Raw genomic sequence first — 18,148 nt, 5'->3', positions numbered from 1 at the left:
AAAAAAAAAAAAAAAAAAAAAAAAAAAAATTAAATGCTAAAGTTATTTCTTGTAATTTCAGTTTATAACAAATTTACGACATTTTCCCGTACGTGTTCGTATGCTCGTGTAATATTAAAAGCTTTACGTAATTCATCGAACGAAATTAGTTCCAGTGGCCAAATAGTTATTTTGTATAGTTAATTAGCATCAATCAGCACTAATGAATTATTTTATCAAACGATCAAAATCGCTTGATCTGAACTTAATTCCAAGGTTCATTTTAAATTTGATTTTCCAATTTCCGTAATAATCCAATTTACCTTTTAAATTTTTATCAACTTGTTAAGTTGTTATTATCTAAATCAACTCTTTTTATACAGCTTAAGTTTAACCTTCATTACTAAAAAATTCATTGTTGTTGAAAAAGCATACTGAAATTAAGGTTAATTTCAGGGAAAGTTATCTCGGACGATGGTCACGTGAAACTACACCAAGAGATTCTCAGCAACGCTACGAGCGTAATATTCGACGTTCATACACGCCAGCACGTGAAATTGGCTCATTTAAAGTATAATTTTACAAATCACATCGTAATGCTAATATAGCTCTTCATAAAAATACAATTTTAAGAAATGAAATATTTTCAACAATTCATCACAAATTATAGGAAAAAACGAAATATCGGGAAGTTCTTCTTTTTTTCTTTTCAAATTTAAATGCAATTTATTATTTTAAGTTTGAAATTTTTTTCTAAATAGTTCAAAACAATATGAAAATTTGTTTAATTTTTTCTTAAAAAAAAAAAACAATTATATATAAATCATTAAAATATTATTAGTTTTAGAAATTGGTTTTTTTTTTTTCTTTCCAACTTTAAAAATGATTAAATAAAAAAAAAAGTATCGTTATCAAACTTAACATTATCAAGGAAGATAATAGAATGAGAGTATTTATTTATTTTTTTTTTTATTTTGATATTGTACAGAAGATGACGAACAGATCAAAAAGAAATATTATGAGATAAAAATAGAAATTTTTTGATAATAAAATGCACATAATATTTTTATCATTCATTCACGTCAATTTTAACGTGAAAGTATTAATGTGTACTTCTGTTGTTTGCTTACTTTTAAGGTAATCGAGGATGATCGATTACCACGTACGCCTCATCGAGCACGTACCTCACTTGGCATTATCACTACACCATATCATACTAATATCAATTACTATCAAGAACAGTTACCTATACGGAAATATGATATTTTTAGCGTTCGTACGTGGGCTTATCCTATTTATAAGTAAGTATTTTATATATTTTCCAATTAGTGCTGCTTTTAAATCATAACAACAATAAGTAATAATAAATAATAAATAAGTAAATGAATAAATAAATAGTAAATCCTACACATAAAACAATCTCACTAATTAATTAATCAGTGAGATTTTTTCGGTAGAAAACGTACGATTAATTTTTTGCTATGATCAATTACAATTTATTTCATTAGCAAAGATTTTTCTTGAAAAGAATAATGGCAATTATATTGCATTTCATTTAATTTTAATTTAAATAACACTGCAATAAATGAATAAATATTTTTATGCAAAATGGAAAATATTAAAATTTAATGCAAATACCTTATTTATTTATTTGCTTATTTATTATTATTATTATTAATATTATTATTATCGTTTTTATTATTTTTTATTATTATTATTAATTATTGCTGTTATGATTTGCATTTCAGTTAGTAAAAAATTGTATTTATTTCGATTAAATGACTATTTGCAAATAATAAATTTAAAATTTAATATTATAATATCAAATATTATCCATTCATTCACTCATTCATTTATCATTTCCTTTCTTTTTTCTTTCTTTCTGTTCCTCTTTCTTTTCACATTCTCTTTTCTCTCTCAATAAACAAAATGCTTTTCATATTTACAACATACACACACACACACACACACATACATACACACACACACACACACACACACACACACACACACACACACACACACACACACACACACACACACACACACACACACACACACACACACACACACACACATACACACATACACACATACAGATTTGAACTTTTGCTGAAAGGATAAAAATAGCTGCGATTGCATTTCATCAGTGACGGAGTGCTGCAAGCAAGCACTAATGTGTGCTTTATCTCTGATAACATATTATCATAACATTTCCCGCACTGATAAGGTCAAGGTTAGTTTCCCGCACTGATAAGGTCAAAGTTAATTAGCTAACAGCTTTGGGTAAAATTCCAATAAAGAATGGCACCAAATAGAATGCTGAAACGATCGTATGATCATCCATTTGATAAATTTCAACCTAGCAATCTTCATTGGGCTTCTCGATCATACTGGTTTGCTTTATCATTCATTGCTCGTTTGATCATTTTGCTATACCTTCTAATTGTTTTCAAATATTCCAAATCTTATCATTTTATATTTAGTTTTAGATTTTTTTTTTAGAAGTTTAGAAGTTTTTTAGAAGTTTGCAAATTTTAAACTGAAAATGTAGATGTACTTTTGTATGATTGTGATTATTTTAATCTTTTGTTTACTTTTGTTTTATTAGTATTTATTTGTTTTTAATATTTATTAGACTATTCTTTTTTGTTTGGATTTATTTTTTGATTAACTTAACTTACACTGGTTGTTATCCTATATTATCGATATTTAACTTATTAAGAATGACAGTATTTATTGAATTTTTTTTCTGGCTACTTTATCTAATTATTTAATTTAGTATTTTGTTTATAGAATAAATTATATCTCGTTGACAATCATTTAACATCTCTACAGGTATTTACACAGTCGTGATTTGGCACCCACGCGACCGTACTCATTTACACGTATTTATGGGAATACATCGACGTACACACCGCCAATGCTTGCTGCTGAAACACGTAGATTAACACAGCGACGTAACTATACAGGTTACACGTATATTGGAGCCGAACATAGCTATGATATAGCATCACGTCCTAATTCACTTGACAATTATCACTTTTGGCGATCACATATACCTAGGTAAGAGATTTCTTTTCTTTTTTTTTACGCTAAAATTATTGTAAAATTAGCAAATATAAAATTTAAAAAAAAAAAATTTTTAAATATAAAAAATTTAAAAAAAAAATATAAAATTTAGCAAAACAGAAAAGGAAATATTTGACGCATTAAAAAGTACAAATATTTTCGAAATTAACAATAACAACAATCTTTTGCTATAAAAGAAAAAGAAAAGAAAAATTTTTTTTTTTTCAAAATTTTGCCACAAATGTTTTTCAGCATTTTATTACCATGAATGTTGAATAAAGTGTAATGAAGTTTTAAAAAGTTTGAAAAAGTTTAACAGAATTATTTGATTTGTGAATGATTGATAGTATATTTCAATTATCAAATTTAATTGATTCTAATTGTTGTTTGTTTAATACTATTAAAGTGATTATTAATTGATTAAATTAATTTAATATTTTTGAAAGTGATTATTAATTGATTAAATTAATTTAATATTTTTTTTTTTTTTGAAAACTTTATGCTTACAGTTCATCATTGTATACATCTTATTATGGTAATAGCGGTTTACGTCATTACAATAGCTATCGACCACGTACTTTTATCAGTCGTTTATCAAGATATTGGGCACCATATTTTTAATACCTATTTATTGCTTCATTTTTTAAACATTATTAATATTATTCATTATTGTATTATCATTATTCTATTATAGTAATAATAACAATGATTAATTTTTATTATTACTATTATTAGTACAATTGCTATTGTAATGAAACTCAATGTGATTGTTTTAAAAAATACCTAAATCTGAGTAATATAGATAGTATTCAATTTTCTTACTCATTTTCAGATATTTTAACTTGATAAATATCATATTTTAAAAAATTTTGATCGTTTAATAATTATCAGTTATTTCAAATTTTGATCAGCTATTGTCTAATTTCATTTACAAAAACATTTTTTTTTTTTTTCAGCGATACATTAAAATGCAATTTAAAACAATTTATATTATTTTTTCTATTTTCTGACAAAAAAAGAAATTATTTCTATTTAAAATTATTATTTAAAAAAAAAAATTTAGTTTATTAAAAGAAGAAGCTGCTACCGACCGTAGTTTTCTTTTTTTCGAACTTTTTTAGAAAAATATATTTTTCTAAAAATTTTCATCAAGTTTTTTTTTTTTTTTTTTTAATACATTGGACAATGTATAATTAATTACGAATGAAATTTTAGTGTCAATTTTACGAATAGAAAAAAAAATTTTTAGTGTTAACTTCGTAATTTTTTTTTTTTTTTTTCATTTTATATATAAAATCTGCCAAAATAAGCACATTAATCAGTAAACACACTAATTTGGTTCGATGTATTTAATTGATGGAAAAGTATTTTTTCTTTTTTTTTTTTTTCCAAATTGTTTTATACAGAAAAAAGTCAATTACAGGAATTATTTCAAATTTTCATCATTTAAATTAAATAACTAATTTTAAATATAAAATTTTAAATACACTTTTTTTTTTTGATATTCTTAATGATAATTTTTAGCTGCCAGTTAACAGTAATTATCATTATCATTATTATCATTATCATTATCATTGTTATGTATAAACTGATATCATTTTCCATTGTCACTCATTTCTATTACATATGCAAACTGAATTTTGAAAATAACAATTGCATATGCATTGCTTATCGTATTTTACTAATTAATAAAAATTTGCAGTACGAAAAAGTTGTACAGCAATTATTGCTGTAATTGTAATATTTTCATAATTACAACGAATAAATATTGAAAATAACAATTCAAATTTGTCAAATGTGTGAAGTTGGAAAGGAATAATTTATTTTTAATTTTTTATTTATTTCATTCAATAGAAGCAAATTTTTACATTTTTGAACAATTTCTGACAAAGTTTGTCTGAAAATTACCACTGCTCCGGGTAATGTGTTTTAGGAAATTTGATATCAAATATTTTCCACACTTTTCAGTTGTATTTACTTGCAGTTTAAAAATTATTAAATAATTTATTCTAATTAATATTTGAAACACAATTATCTTCTCTCCTTTTTTTCTTTCTATGAGATAAAATTAGAATGGAATGGATAATTTCTTGTAAGCTTAATTGGATGTTGTATGCTTGTAAATGAAGTGAAATTTCAAAAATACTAGGGAATATTTCAAATTTAAATGTATCATTACGGGTTAGCAAATAAATAAAAAAAATAAATATAAAATAAGTAAATAAATAATTTTTGATTTAAGGATGGTGTATCATTACGAGTTCGCAAAGCATTTTTTTAACAAATATTAGTGTACAGAAAATATATATCTGAAATGGATTTATTCTGATATAAAAAAGCAAAATTTTATATCAATCAAAAAAAAAAAAAAATTTAAAAAGAAAAAAATCAAAAATAAAATTTTACATTGAAAACACAAAGACTTTCACATAATATCTGTGTTATTTCAACAATTGTTAGTTATCAATTTTGAGCAAAAAAAAAAAAATGAAATTTATTTATTCATTCAGTGATTGATAATATATTTGTTACTTTTTGGTTTAAAATAAATAAAATATTTAAAATAAAAATGTTTAAAGCAAAAAAAAAAAAAGAAGAAAAAATGGAAGAAGTAAGAAACATAAGTATGGTACTTTAAAAATAACGTGACAAAAAAAAAAAAAAACTCTTAAAATTTGCTTTTGTAAATTGAAATTGTGTAAAGTAAACAAAGATAAATTCTAAAATTTTTTTAAGCACAAAATAAAATTTAATTTTGAGCGTCAAAAGTCTTTTTAAAAAAAAAAAAAAATAAAATCCACTTTTTCGTTGTCGTAAAATAAAAATAGTGACATTTCTTGCATTAATAAAACATTCCCTTCGTTTTTGACATTTATAAATGTTACAAAACTTTTTGTTATCCGTTTCAAATATTTAAAAGAAATTTTTTTTTCTACAATTCGAAACACAGAAAAAAACAAAAGTTTAAAAGTTCAAAAAAAAAAAAAAAAAAAAAAAAAAAAAATGTTTTCCCAAAGATTAATGTTGTACTGCTTTTATTTAAAAAATATAGTAATACTAGCAATATGTTTTATCAAATATTTAAAATAATATTTATATTTGATAACTGAATATTTTCATTCTATTGATGTTTTCGTTTTGTTGTTTCAAAATTAATCAATAATTCATTTTTAATCATTTACCTGAAAAATTTTTGCCTTTCTTGCATTTTCAATCGTTTATTTTCAAATAATTGATTTATTTTTGACTTTGCTAAATTTAACCTTATCACATACAGAATAAACAATAATTCATTTTCAACTATTACACATATAAATTAAACAATAATTCATTTTCAATTATTAATTTTCTTTTTTTTTTTTCAAAAAATCTACATTATTTTTAAACATTAATAATTAATCATATTTGTCCCATATTTTAGCAAATATCTTTTCAAGCATATGGCCAAAATGAAATCATACATTGTTTGTGATATAAACAATAAAAAGAAGGAAATTTCGAGAAGAAAATTTTAAAGTAGAAGTGATAAGAGGTAAAAAATGATAAGGAGTAGAATGATAAATAAAATAAAGTGATGATAAAGCGAATAAATACAATCAAATTTTCATTTTGTTGAAAATAACAATGCATAATTTTTACTTCGTATTCATTAATTTTTCTTTTTCCATTGGAAAAAAAAAAACCAAACAAAAAGAAAACAAATCTTTTTTTTCTATTTATTTAAATAGTTTCATCACAATAATATTTTCATTACAAAAAGTTCAAAATTTTTCTTTTGATAAATTTTTTTGATAAAAAAAAAAAAAGAAAAAATAATTTGTTTACATTTAGCAACGTTTATTGATGTACTAAAGAAGGCGGAAGAATAATATTGGACGGAAGAAAAGCAATGAAAGGTAAATTAAAAAAAAAAAAAAAAAAATGAAACATAAAGAAAAATTTTTATTTATGAATCATAAAAATGATGGAAAATTGCTGTTTATACTTATTTTTTTTTTCTTTTTTACTTTTAAGTTTTTTACTTTCAAAAAATGGAAGAAAACTGAAAAAAAAAAAAAAATGAATCATAAAGAAATAATTTTTATTTATGAATCATAAAAAAAAAAAGTGATGGAAAATTGTTGTTCATACTTAGGTTTTTGTACTTTCAATTTCAACTTCAATTTCTTGCGACTTTTTCAGTAGTGCTTCGGTCTGATGACTGGTGGCTGTATCAACCTGATCCAGAATATTTGATGCTTTATCTTTCAAATTAAGTGCTGCATCCGATATTTTGTGCTTAATCGTTTCGGCTGTAAAATTTGTGAGCGATAAATTCTGTTCAAGTTGAAAATTTTATAGCAAATTAATTTTAGCAATTTCAACTAAGGAAGTATATGCTTTCCTTCTAATAGAAATAATTCAATTAAATCAACAATTTATTTCCAAATTGATTAATTGCTTTACACATGAAATGAGAAAGAAAAATCAATGGAAAAGTGGAGAAATGTACTTTTAGTTATGCAATAATATAGAATTTAAATGATATTGATTCAAATTATTGATCACAGTTTGTATGTGTATCAATCAATAATCAATATCATATATAATTCTAATCAAATAATTAAGATTAATTAACAAAAAGTTATGATAACACAACTATTTCCCAATTAAAATATATTAAGATCAATTATTATGGAAATTATCATGCTAATATTGTCAAAAAAAATCGCCATATAAATAAATATTCATTTCTTATTTTCAATATTTTTAGGAATTTAAAAAAAAACTCTAATATTTCAGCAAAATTTGATAGCTCTATTAGATTCAATGAAATTTAGCTTACCGAATATATTTGATCAAATTACAGTCAAAAATTTGGTAAAAATAAAAATTTCAAAAGAAATTTTTTAAAAGAAAAAAAAAAAAAAACAATTTTTTTAATTTGAAGAAAAGAAAATGTTTTCTTCTGTGAAAAAAAAAAAATGAAAAGATTTATGTCGCTTCATACAAAATGAATAGGAAAAAAAAACAGAATTAAATAAGATAAATAGTTTTTTTTTTTATAAGTTATTTATTTTCTTAGTTTTTTTTTTTTTACTTTTATTTTTATTTGACTTAGTCAATTTATCTTTTTTATCTCTTTTATTCTCAAGTTTTACTTTTTTTTTTCTGAAAAATTGCTTACTTCAGATACAACTTACTACAATTCTTTAATTGTAGAATTGCTTTTTTTTTAAAAAAAAAAAAATTAATGTCAAATTTTATTGTTAATTAAACTAAGATATGAATAAACAAGGGATGAAAAAAACTAAGGAATGCATATCATTTTTGTTATTATTATTATTTTTTTTTTTAAAAATAATTACTTATTATTTATGTATATGAGATCAAATACATAATAATAAGAATTACTTATAAAAATTTTACAAATTTAAATTTGAAAGGAAAAGAAAAAATATTGCTTACTTGCTGAGCAAGCGGCTTCCTTTGCTTTTGTTGCAGCCTTATCAATCGCTTCCTATAAATTCAAATTTCAAAGTAAGTGTGATTAAAATTTTGTATGAACATATATTTTAATACATCGATGAAGTGAATCTAAGCTGAAAAGAATAGAAATAATATGTTAGTTTTACTGTATCTGTGCATATTTTTTCAACATTTAATTAAAAAAATTTATAAATTATAAGAAAAAAATACCAAAAATTTCTTAGAAATTGCAGGCAGAGAAAAATGAAATAAATAAATTAGTTCTTTTAAAGAAAGTTAAAAAATAACCGGATAAAAGTTAAAAGTATTAATAGTTCCCATATGAAATGATTTGTGATCTTTAATACTGCTTTAACGATCTGACCGATAGTTCTGGAAGAATGTAAAAATGGATTATTGAAAATTGTGGACAGAAACAAACATTTGATATTCAAAAATTGCTAAATATAAATTCGGAATGCTTCAAAATATCAGTAATTAAAATACTGAAATATCAATGACAAAATCAAATCTAAAATAAAATTTCAAGGGTGAACATGATTGGAACAGGTAAATTGAAGTCAAAATGCTAAAATTTCCCACAACAATGTTGCATTTTAGGATCTAATTAAACTGAAATAAATTTTAGAAGAGCATAAAAAAAAAAAAAAAAAAAATGAATTAATTAGTATTTTCAAACATTAAAAAAGATAAAAACAAAAACCACTAAGAATAATTTTTTACTAAAAACTTATAAGTTGTGTTTGAAGTGATTGAATTTGTTTTCAATTGCTAAATTTCATACAACTGAATTACATTTCGAAAAAAAAAAAAGAAAATTAAACTAAAGTAAATCTTGAATGAAGAAATAAAAGGGATAGGTAGATAAAGAAGAAATAACTAGAAACACTGATATTTTCTTGCTAGAAGGAAGATAACAATGATCGAACAATTAATTAATTGTTAAGATCAGAAATAAAATTTTATCGTGAAATTTATGAAAAAAAAAAAAAATTGTCATTCTATGCAAATTTATGCTATATTTTAATTAAAAACATTCATCAAAATTTTAATTTCTACTTTTTCATTTGAAAAAAAATGTGAATTATAAATTAGTTTATAGCAAGTTTGTTGTACAAATGAAATTTAAAATAAAATAAATGAAATTTTTACATTTCTTTTTTTTTTTTTTTTTCAATAAAACTATGAAATGAAAAGATTTAAATTTTCTAGAAGAAAAAAAAAAAAACAAAAATGACTAAATGAGAATGAAAAGGATGAAAATTGTAATCACATGCGAAGTGTACGTTTAAAATAAATTTGTTATTTTTAATTTGTCAATTCATCAAGGAGTGGGAGGAGGAGGAGGAGAAGGAGGAGGAGGAGGAAGAAGAAAAGTGGAAAAGGAATGAATGAAATTGTTATGTGAATACATTAGAATAGATGGAGAAAAAGAAGAAAAGAAAATGTTGTATGTACATACATAAAAAAATTTTTTCAGCAAAAACAGCCTTTTTGCTAAATTTTTGCAGTTTATTTAAAATAAACAACGATTTTATGTGTAAATGTTGCTGCTTGATCTATGATCAACTAATAGTGTAACAATGTTCAAATTTTGTGAATAAATTAGACTTAAAAAGCGATGAAAATTTTTCATTCATTCATTTTTTTTTTTTTTTTTTTTTCTGATAAAAAAATGTTATTGTTTTAGTTTCATTTAGAAATAAAACAATATTGATATTAATTTTCGTTTCATATCTCGTAAAATTTTCAGTACTTGAAAGATGAAAATTAAAGAAAAAACTTCTCAACAAAATACTTTTAATATATTTAAAACGTAAAATTGTGCTATTAGATTAATAGGGTAAATTAATAAATAAAAAAATCAAATTTATTAAAATTTAAAACGGAAAATATTCAAATTGATATAATTATTTAGTGATTATAAATAAGACATGTTGTATTCCATCGATTAATCAACATTTGCTGTAAAATATACATTATAAGCTTCGAAATATTTTTATTGCCTGTAAATTTGAATTGAAAGATCTTTATGGTAAAAGGCTTTATAAAAATAGTAAAATATATTTAAATATATATGGGAAATAGTGAAATATATTTTAAAAAAAAAAAATAAATTTCATCAAATCTTGATTCAAACATTTAATTTGTGAAGGCAACATTCGACTGTTTCTATATGTAACGAAACAATTTCATTCATTGTTTTGTAAACTTTAATATGCTTGAAAAAAAAAAAAAAAAAACATTTCCCAAAAATTTAATTTGTTAATAATAGAATGGAATGAAAATTTGAATAATTCCAGTCTGAAGATGAAAATTATTTCCCAGTAAACAGTACTTCTATTTCAATGTACTTGAAAGAAGGTATTTATTTATTTATTTAACTTTATATAATGGAAATATGTAATTCAAGTGTTTAGTTAAACAAACCTGGCATAATCATATATCAAATATATCAATCAGTAATTTCACAACCAATAACAAAATTATTGAAACTGACTTAAGCAAATCATACGATATCAGTTATTGATTGATTAATTGATTAGTTACACTTTGAATTACACTAATTAATCTTATTTAACTTAGTGTAACAGTGTTTTGGTTAATCAGTTGTGAATTCATTCATCTTTTCGTCTGCATTTATATTAATATAATAACTAAGTACAGAAAAAAAGAAAGAAACATTTACGAAGAAGGAAGCGACATTTTATAAATGTTTGAAAAATGAATGAGCAACTTTTGAAATTTAAATTGAACTTTCAGTGCTTTTTATTTTTGACTTTTTCAACATTTGGAATTTTGAAAAAAAATTTTTTTTGGTAAGGACATCAATAAGAAAGAATGATTTAATCGGACGAGATGAAAATTAGGAAAGTGGCATAAAGAGATAAGCTGATAAGAAAACACTGTTCTTTTTTATTTTTTTTATTTTTTTTTTTAATGAAATAAAATGATTTTAGGATAATTGATATTAGAAACTTCAGAATTTTACTGTAAAAACAATAAAAAATTGAATGTATTGAGCAAAAAACCATATCGTATGCCAAATTAAGAAAAAGAATGCAATGTTGGTAAAAAAAAAAAACAACAAGCAAATGAAGCAAAAAGTATGCAACATAAAGTAAACATTTTCAACTGATAACAAAAGTATGAGTTAAAAAAATCACTTCTTTCTTCCAAACCAAATTTCTTTTTTTTATGCTGTAAAAGCTAATTTATACTGCTAATGTTATAAAAGTTTTCTAAGTTAGTAGTCATTCTTTGAGAAGCTACAATATTAAAAATCCATCTCTTACTATATGAAGAGTAAATATCAACTAATAGCTCTTTATTCAATGTAATCACGCGTTTATTTCAAAAACAATGCCCAAAGTATAAGGATTTAAATTCCTTTATCAGTTTTTTGTCTTTATCAGTTTTTCTTTACTACATGTTAAGTTGAGAAAAAAGTGTCCAATTTCAGTGATAATAATAATAAACAAAATACAGTTCGACTGCTCTCTCTCTCACTCACAGTTCATTTAATTTCACTAAATTCCTCATTAAACCATCCATTTTCTTCATCTCATTCGTAGATTGATAGGGAATAAAATCATAATAACAAACTCTATACCAATCACAAAAACAAACAAGAAAGGCTCTTGAGTATGCAAAAGTCCAATTCGACTTTAAGCCACAAATTATTTTTAAATTAAACTCAAATTTCACAACATATAGAGTTCAAGATAATTTTTTTTTTTTGGTGAGTTTTAATTTTATAACCTTAATAACATTTAATTAAAACAAAATTTAACAGAATTTAAAATTCCTTATTTAAATCACACTGATTGATATAAATCATATAATTTTCATAATGACCCATGCTTAAATTTTTGGTTCAAATTAATTTCAAAGTCAAAAATAGATTGAGAACTTTTTTTTAATTTCAAAAGTGAAATTTTTTTAGTTTTCTATTTTTTGTTTAGATTATATTTTTCGAGTTGTAATCATCTATGTTTGTATGAGTTACACTAAAATTTACTTGTACTTCTCTTTTTTTTTTCCATTCAGTCAGTTTATTGCGATGATTCAAGACTTCAAAAGCATATAATTAATTATTTAAGTTACACACAAATGGGATTAGGGAATTAAAAGTTGGAATTTTCAACTTTTTTGCATAAAATAATTTTGCAACCATTCCAAAATTCTATTTGCGGTTTCCAGCAGTTTTTCCATTAAATAAAGGAAAGAAAGTCCGAATGCACTGGAGAATGTGGGAATTGAATTCAGTTATGAAATATGAGTAATTCTTAACTGTATTCAAGTTTCTGAAATATCATTTCCAAAAATTCTGAAATATTTTCAAAAATGGCTGTTACATAATTTTACATAATACATAATAAATGTCAGTTTTTATTTTCGCTTAATTAAATGAATGCTCGCAGTTTTTTCTTCTACACCTTCCACCTGAATCATCCTGTAAGGTGAAATTGATTAAATTGAAAATCATAACTGATGGTTTTAGTGATAATGAAGAAGAAATGGATGAAATTGATAAAAGCACGCATTAGAATTGAATTTTTATTGAATATAAAAATATTTTGAACTTATTCAGCATTTTGCATAGAGTGATGTTTTCAGTCGATATGCTCTTCCATTTTCCGGCATAGTTTTTTCCACAATATTATTTTAAATAATTTGAAATAATTTTTTGAAATGTTAAAATATTATAAAATGCGGTATTCCAAAAATTGTTAACTTAATATAAATCGACAAATCGTTGAAATTCTACATATTTCTAATGCAATAATAAAATTGCTTATTAATTTTAGCCTTTCAATGTTTTAAAATTTTCAGTCCATATCATTTTCAATTGATTTTGACAATGAATTTGATAAAAATATTAATTAAAATTAAATTTTCATTAGATTATAAAAATATTTTGAAGTGACTCAGCATTTTGGTTGGGGCGAGGAAGGGTAATATTATATCGGTCGATATGATCTTCCGCTTTCCGGCAAAATTTTGTTCCGAATTTCATTGTAAATTAATTGAAATATCAATTTCAAATGATAAAACAATAAGGAAATGATGTATTCCAGATATTTTAACCTTAATCATGCGATAAAATATCATTTTAAATAATTTCGACACTGAATTTAGCGAAAATACCAATTTCAGAAAGAAATCTCATACCACATATTAGGCGAATAACGAAGTGAAGTTCATATATTCTGAAATCCATACTTGGACTGCCATTAAACTTTTTGCATAATTTTTAGTAATGCACTGGATGAAATTAGAAACTAACTTGACAAGTTTCATTACCACAGCACCAAAGGTATTTCTGATCACAGTTTGTTTTCAGTCTGCCGTTTCAATAACAAAATTCAGCAAGAAACTTAGGTGTTTAACTGTGGGTTAGATCAAATTATTGCAGTTGCAATGGCTTTTTTTAAAGAATTTAAGTTCATCGTGTTGGTTGTGTAAACAAAGTTTCACTTTTGCTTTATTTCGTAATTACAAAAAATTTCTAGAAAAAATTTAATTAACATTAAATGAAGCAAACATGAAATGACCCATATGAAATTGTGGAGAAAACAACAAAAGACACAAATGAATAGTAAACATAACAATCAACAGAGGCTTTTTCGCTTATGTAAATGAATTCTATAAATAAAAGTATAATTATGCAGTGAATTAAATCTAGCCATTATATTGTTAACTTGACAATATACATTATTAATGAACTTAATTAATGACATAGGTTTAGGAAAAAAATATGCAGTTTTAATAAGAGTGACAGAATTTTCTCGTGGAAGACAACAAACAATTTTGAATTCTCACCAGTGAACTACAGTTGCAGACGGAAATACCTCTGAAGAAAGCGGCATACTTCAGAATATTCCACACTTTGACTGTTTCAGAAAAGATAAGATAAAATTCAACTGAAAAATAAAAAATATCAAACAGGCATGGAAAGCTATAGGAATGTTAGATTAAAAGAACTCATTCAAAGCAGATTTCAATTAATTTAAAGTTTAAAAAAGTGAAATTTAAAGAGAATGGGAGTGGGAGATTTGAAATACATTTATAGTATTATTAAACTGAGCATTGCAAGAAAATTTGAAAGAAATAACGAAATCGATAAATAAACTTTTATCCGACCGACTAATTCCCAAAAACGGAAAAAAAAAATCACAAAAGAAAGAAAACTGAGCAAACGATTCAAAGAGTAAACGAAAAGCGAAAAAAAAAAAAAGCATCAAAACATCTAATCATCGTCCCAAACCGTCCAACTAACGCACGCATAAATGCACTAATTGTCACTCACTTCCCACCCTGCACTCTCTAAAAGGACAAATGCGCCCCACCCATTTGTCTGCTGAAAACAAAATGAATACTTATTGTAACATAACCAAAAGATATGGGATTAAACGAGGGGCGGTACTTGACATATTATGCGGGTAAATGATTGCCCAACTTGTAGTAAAATGATTGCAATGATAAGTGCTGATAAAACATAAAGTGCTTATAGTAAAGGAGAGAAGTAATCTCGGAGTACTCTTTAAGACTATCACAAATGTCTCAATGCAATGATACGTGCACTTAACTGATGAGATATAACCCTACCCTACCCGTCTGCTTGCTGAAAACAAAAAGAGTAATTACTGCAGCACAGCAAAATATATGCTTGACATATTATAAGGGTAAATGAATGCCCAAAGGGCAGGGAAGAGAAATCTCGAAGTACTTTTAATCATTTTATTGTTCATCAAAAAATAATTTGCATTTTATGAGGTAATATTAAGATATGCACGAATAGTACTAATTGTCACATTCTCCTCAGACTACTCCTTGCACTCCTTGCGCTCATCGGAAGAGTCTGAATGCGATGGTAGGCGCAGCTTTGATGAAATGGAAGGATAATTGCGCCATATGTGCTCACTTTCTAGAAGTAAAATGGAGTGGTATTACTGTAGCATAATTGGAAGAGAGAAGATATGAAGGAAGTATTTAACCCTGTACCCTGGAGAGATACAGAATTTCAACCATAGATAATTATTTGGTCAAAGTCAGTCGCAATTATTAGATCTGAAATTGATAAATGTTAACCGAACTGATTTATTGATCAATAATGAAATGATTTCGTTCATCTGATGTGAGGTATATGACGAGAATGGCTTCCGAAATATCATAAATTTATGTTTCTTATTATTACTACTTCAGAGTAATATTTTTAAGGATTTGTTGACATGAAATTTATAAAAAAGTGACGTTAATTATTTAAAAATTTCGATGTGAAAAAAAAAATGAAAAAACATGATAAAAAAATGAATGGTTAAGTGACAATGATTAAATGATACCACTAATGAAAACATTTATGATATTTTCATTTTATTAAAATTTCAGTGTTCTTAAAAATTTTGTTTTTAAGGTTCATAAAAAAAAAAAAAAAAAAAAAAAACTTTTATAATGGCATAAGCATATTAACTAAAGTTGGTGGAATGTATAGACTAGAACATAGAAAAAGTTACTCATTGATTTGCCTAAAAATGATACAAACTAGAAGTAATAAATTGCAATTGAAGTTATTTGGTTTAAAAAATCGTTCTTTCATTAATTATTAATAAATTTATGAAGACCAAGAAATTCAATAAAAATTTACATCATTTAAAAGACAAAATTGAGATCTCGACCGTATCGACTTCTTTTTTTTTGTGCACAATGATGATAATATAGATAATATAAGAATACCAAATTCGGATGTATCAGAGATTAGAAAGAGAGAGCAAATGATATCCTCTGTAAACAGCAAAAGAATTGGACAGTATGTGCATGAAGTAAAATGTTTCATATTGTCCATGAGCGCGAGGATATACATAATAATACTTCCATATATGTTCACTTTCATCATTTTTTTCCTTTCTTGGGATTAGGTTACAACGAAAGTATTTAATGTAAGATATTTAATGTTTAATATTAATATAAGATATATTTAATGTATATTGTAAGTACATTTAAATGTGTTATCTTATCATTAATAAATAATAGTTCCATTGTGTGTTTTTTTTTTTGCGCTGAATGAATATTTAGTTAATTTGTTAATTTTATAGAATGGAAGCTGATCAGGACCTCCGGGCTCTCTTTAATTTCCTGAGGAGAGAGCCTGTGATGTTTCTTAGATTGCAGAGGTTTGTGTTAAGGACCATTCAGGTATATTTTACTTTGCTTATCTTTTTTTTTCATATGTTTTTTTTTTTCTTTTTTTTTTGCTAAGAACTGATAATGATTAGAAGAAAGAAAGATTGCAGAATTTTCCACCACAAATTAAAAATATGACTGTAAAAGATAGCCTTTTAGTTTGAACGGTCCCTCATGACCCTCTTGGACGATGCGGATAGAAGAATGGATGAAATAGAAGGGCGAAATGCCCAGGAAGAAATGGAGGAAGACGCCGTACCGCAGGAATCAGAATTTGATGAAGCAGAGGCAGAGGCTGCCCCTCTGCCCGAAAATGATGATGATGGCGAAAATTGGCCATACGAAGCAGAGTGGGCCCCTCTGCCAAACGATGAAAATGAAGAACCTGCGGTACAGGTGGCACCAATGGAGATGAGTGGCACCGAGGAACCGGTTGAATCAATCCGCGAACTCGTCCTGTAAGTTTTAATTTTTACAGCAAATGTATAGTAAAGAGATAATTAAGCAATACCTTTTAAATAATTTGCATTAAATTTAAGTTTGTTTTAGAAGGACGAGGACGATCCAGATCCCGGTCCCTGCCACTCATGAAGTTTTGGCTGCGGTCACACCGGAAGAATTTCATCCCGCTGACTTAGGGGATCTTCCGGAGCAGCTCCGAAGGGAGCTGCAAGTGCCGCAGGCGGAACCATACACGGTGGTTCGAGAACAAGGAAACAACAACATCGGTAATTCGTAATTTCAATAACTTTGAGAATGATTATATATACCTATAATTTGATAAAGAAATAAAATTTTACTCTGTTCCTTTACTTTATGAATGAATCATATAATTTTGTCTTTTATAATACATCAAAACGATCAAAATTTTTCTATATTGATGCTTTAAAAAACAATTTGTGCAATGACATTTTCTTATCATTTCTATTTTCAGTGTGTGGTATCTGCAGCAGGCAGTTCGGAACATTAAAAGGGTGGCGTATTCACGCCTCGAGGATGCACAGGCAGGACGGTAGGTATTTCGAAACATAATTTTCAATTAGTTTTTTGGAAATGTTAATACATTTAATTCATCTGAAGCCTAGCAAACTAATTATGCATATTCTAGGTTTTTGCGTCCGCTGTGGCCACTACCTCGTACTGCCGCCCGGATTTACGGCCGCACAAAGAACAGCAGCAGTGGAGCTTCATGCCCTCGATTGGTGCCCGAGGGCATGTGCGGCCGTAATCAATGAAAGACAGGTAAAGCGCCGCAGACTTGATCTAGTGGGGAGAGAAGAGGATGCTCGTCACCTCTTCATTCCAGGTAAAAAATTAATAATATTGAAAAAGTGAAATTTAATAGTGGGAAAGGATTCGAATGATTGTTGAAACGAAAAATTCATAAAGTGGATAGTGGATCTCATAGCTTTTTTAAGCCGTGGATTTTTTTTCAGGCCAGTGA

At 25.4% G+C, this 18,148-nt stretch overlaps 3 protein-coding genes across 3 annotated transcripts; 2 read left to right on the top strand and 1 right to left on the bottom strand.

Moving 5' to 3' along the window:
• Nucleotides 1–202: 202 nt before the first annotated feature.
• Bm7614 (Uncharacterized protein) lies at nt 203–3,672 on the top strand (the record flags this gene model as incomplete). Its single annotated transcript, XM_043076211.1, has 5 exons — nt 203–255; nt 436–550; nt 1,117–1,280; nt 2,818–3,045; nt 3,561–3,672. 5 exons carry the CDS (start codon nt 203–205, stop codon nt 3,670–3,672), a joined length of 672 nt encoding a protein of 223 aa, XP_042932145.1.
• A 3,510-nt stretch (nt 3,673–7,182) lies between these two features.
• On the bottom strand, nt 7,183–8,841 carry Bm382 (Uncharacterized protein; the record flags this gene model as incomplete). Its single annotated transcript, XM_043076210.1, has 3 exons — nt 7,183–7,343; nt 8,500–8,551; nt 8,809–8,841. 3 exons carry the CDS (start codon nt 8,839–8,841, stop codon nt 7,183–7,185), a joined length of 246 nt encoding a protein of 81 aa, XP_042932144.1.
• A 7,776-nt stretch (nt 8,842–16,617) lies between these two features.
• Nucleotides 16,618–18,148, top strand: Bm17328 (Uncharacterized protein; the record flags this gene model as incomplete). The annotated part of the gene is made up of 6 exons (XM_043076209.1): nt 16,618–16,716; nt 16,864–17,162; nt 17,254–17,432; nt 17,639–17,716; nt 17,813–18,010; nt 18,141–18,148. 6 exons carry the CDS (start codon nt 16,618–16,620, stop codon nt 18,146–18,148), a joined length of 861 nt encoding a protein of 286 aa, XP_042932143.1.

Source organism: Brugia malayi (assembly GCF_000002995.4).
Source record: "Brugia malayi strain FR3 genome assembly, contig: Bm_v4_Chr1_scaffold_001, whole genome shotgun sequence".
Taxonomy (NCBI): domain Eukaryota; kingdom Metazoa; phylum Nematoda; class Chromadorea; order Rhabditida; family Onchocercidae; genus Brugia; species Brugia malayi.
This window is presented reverse-complemented; position numbering and strand designations above follow the sequence as displayed.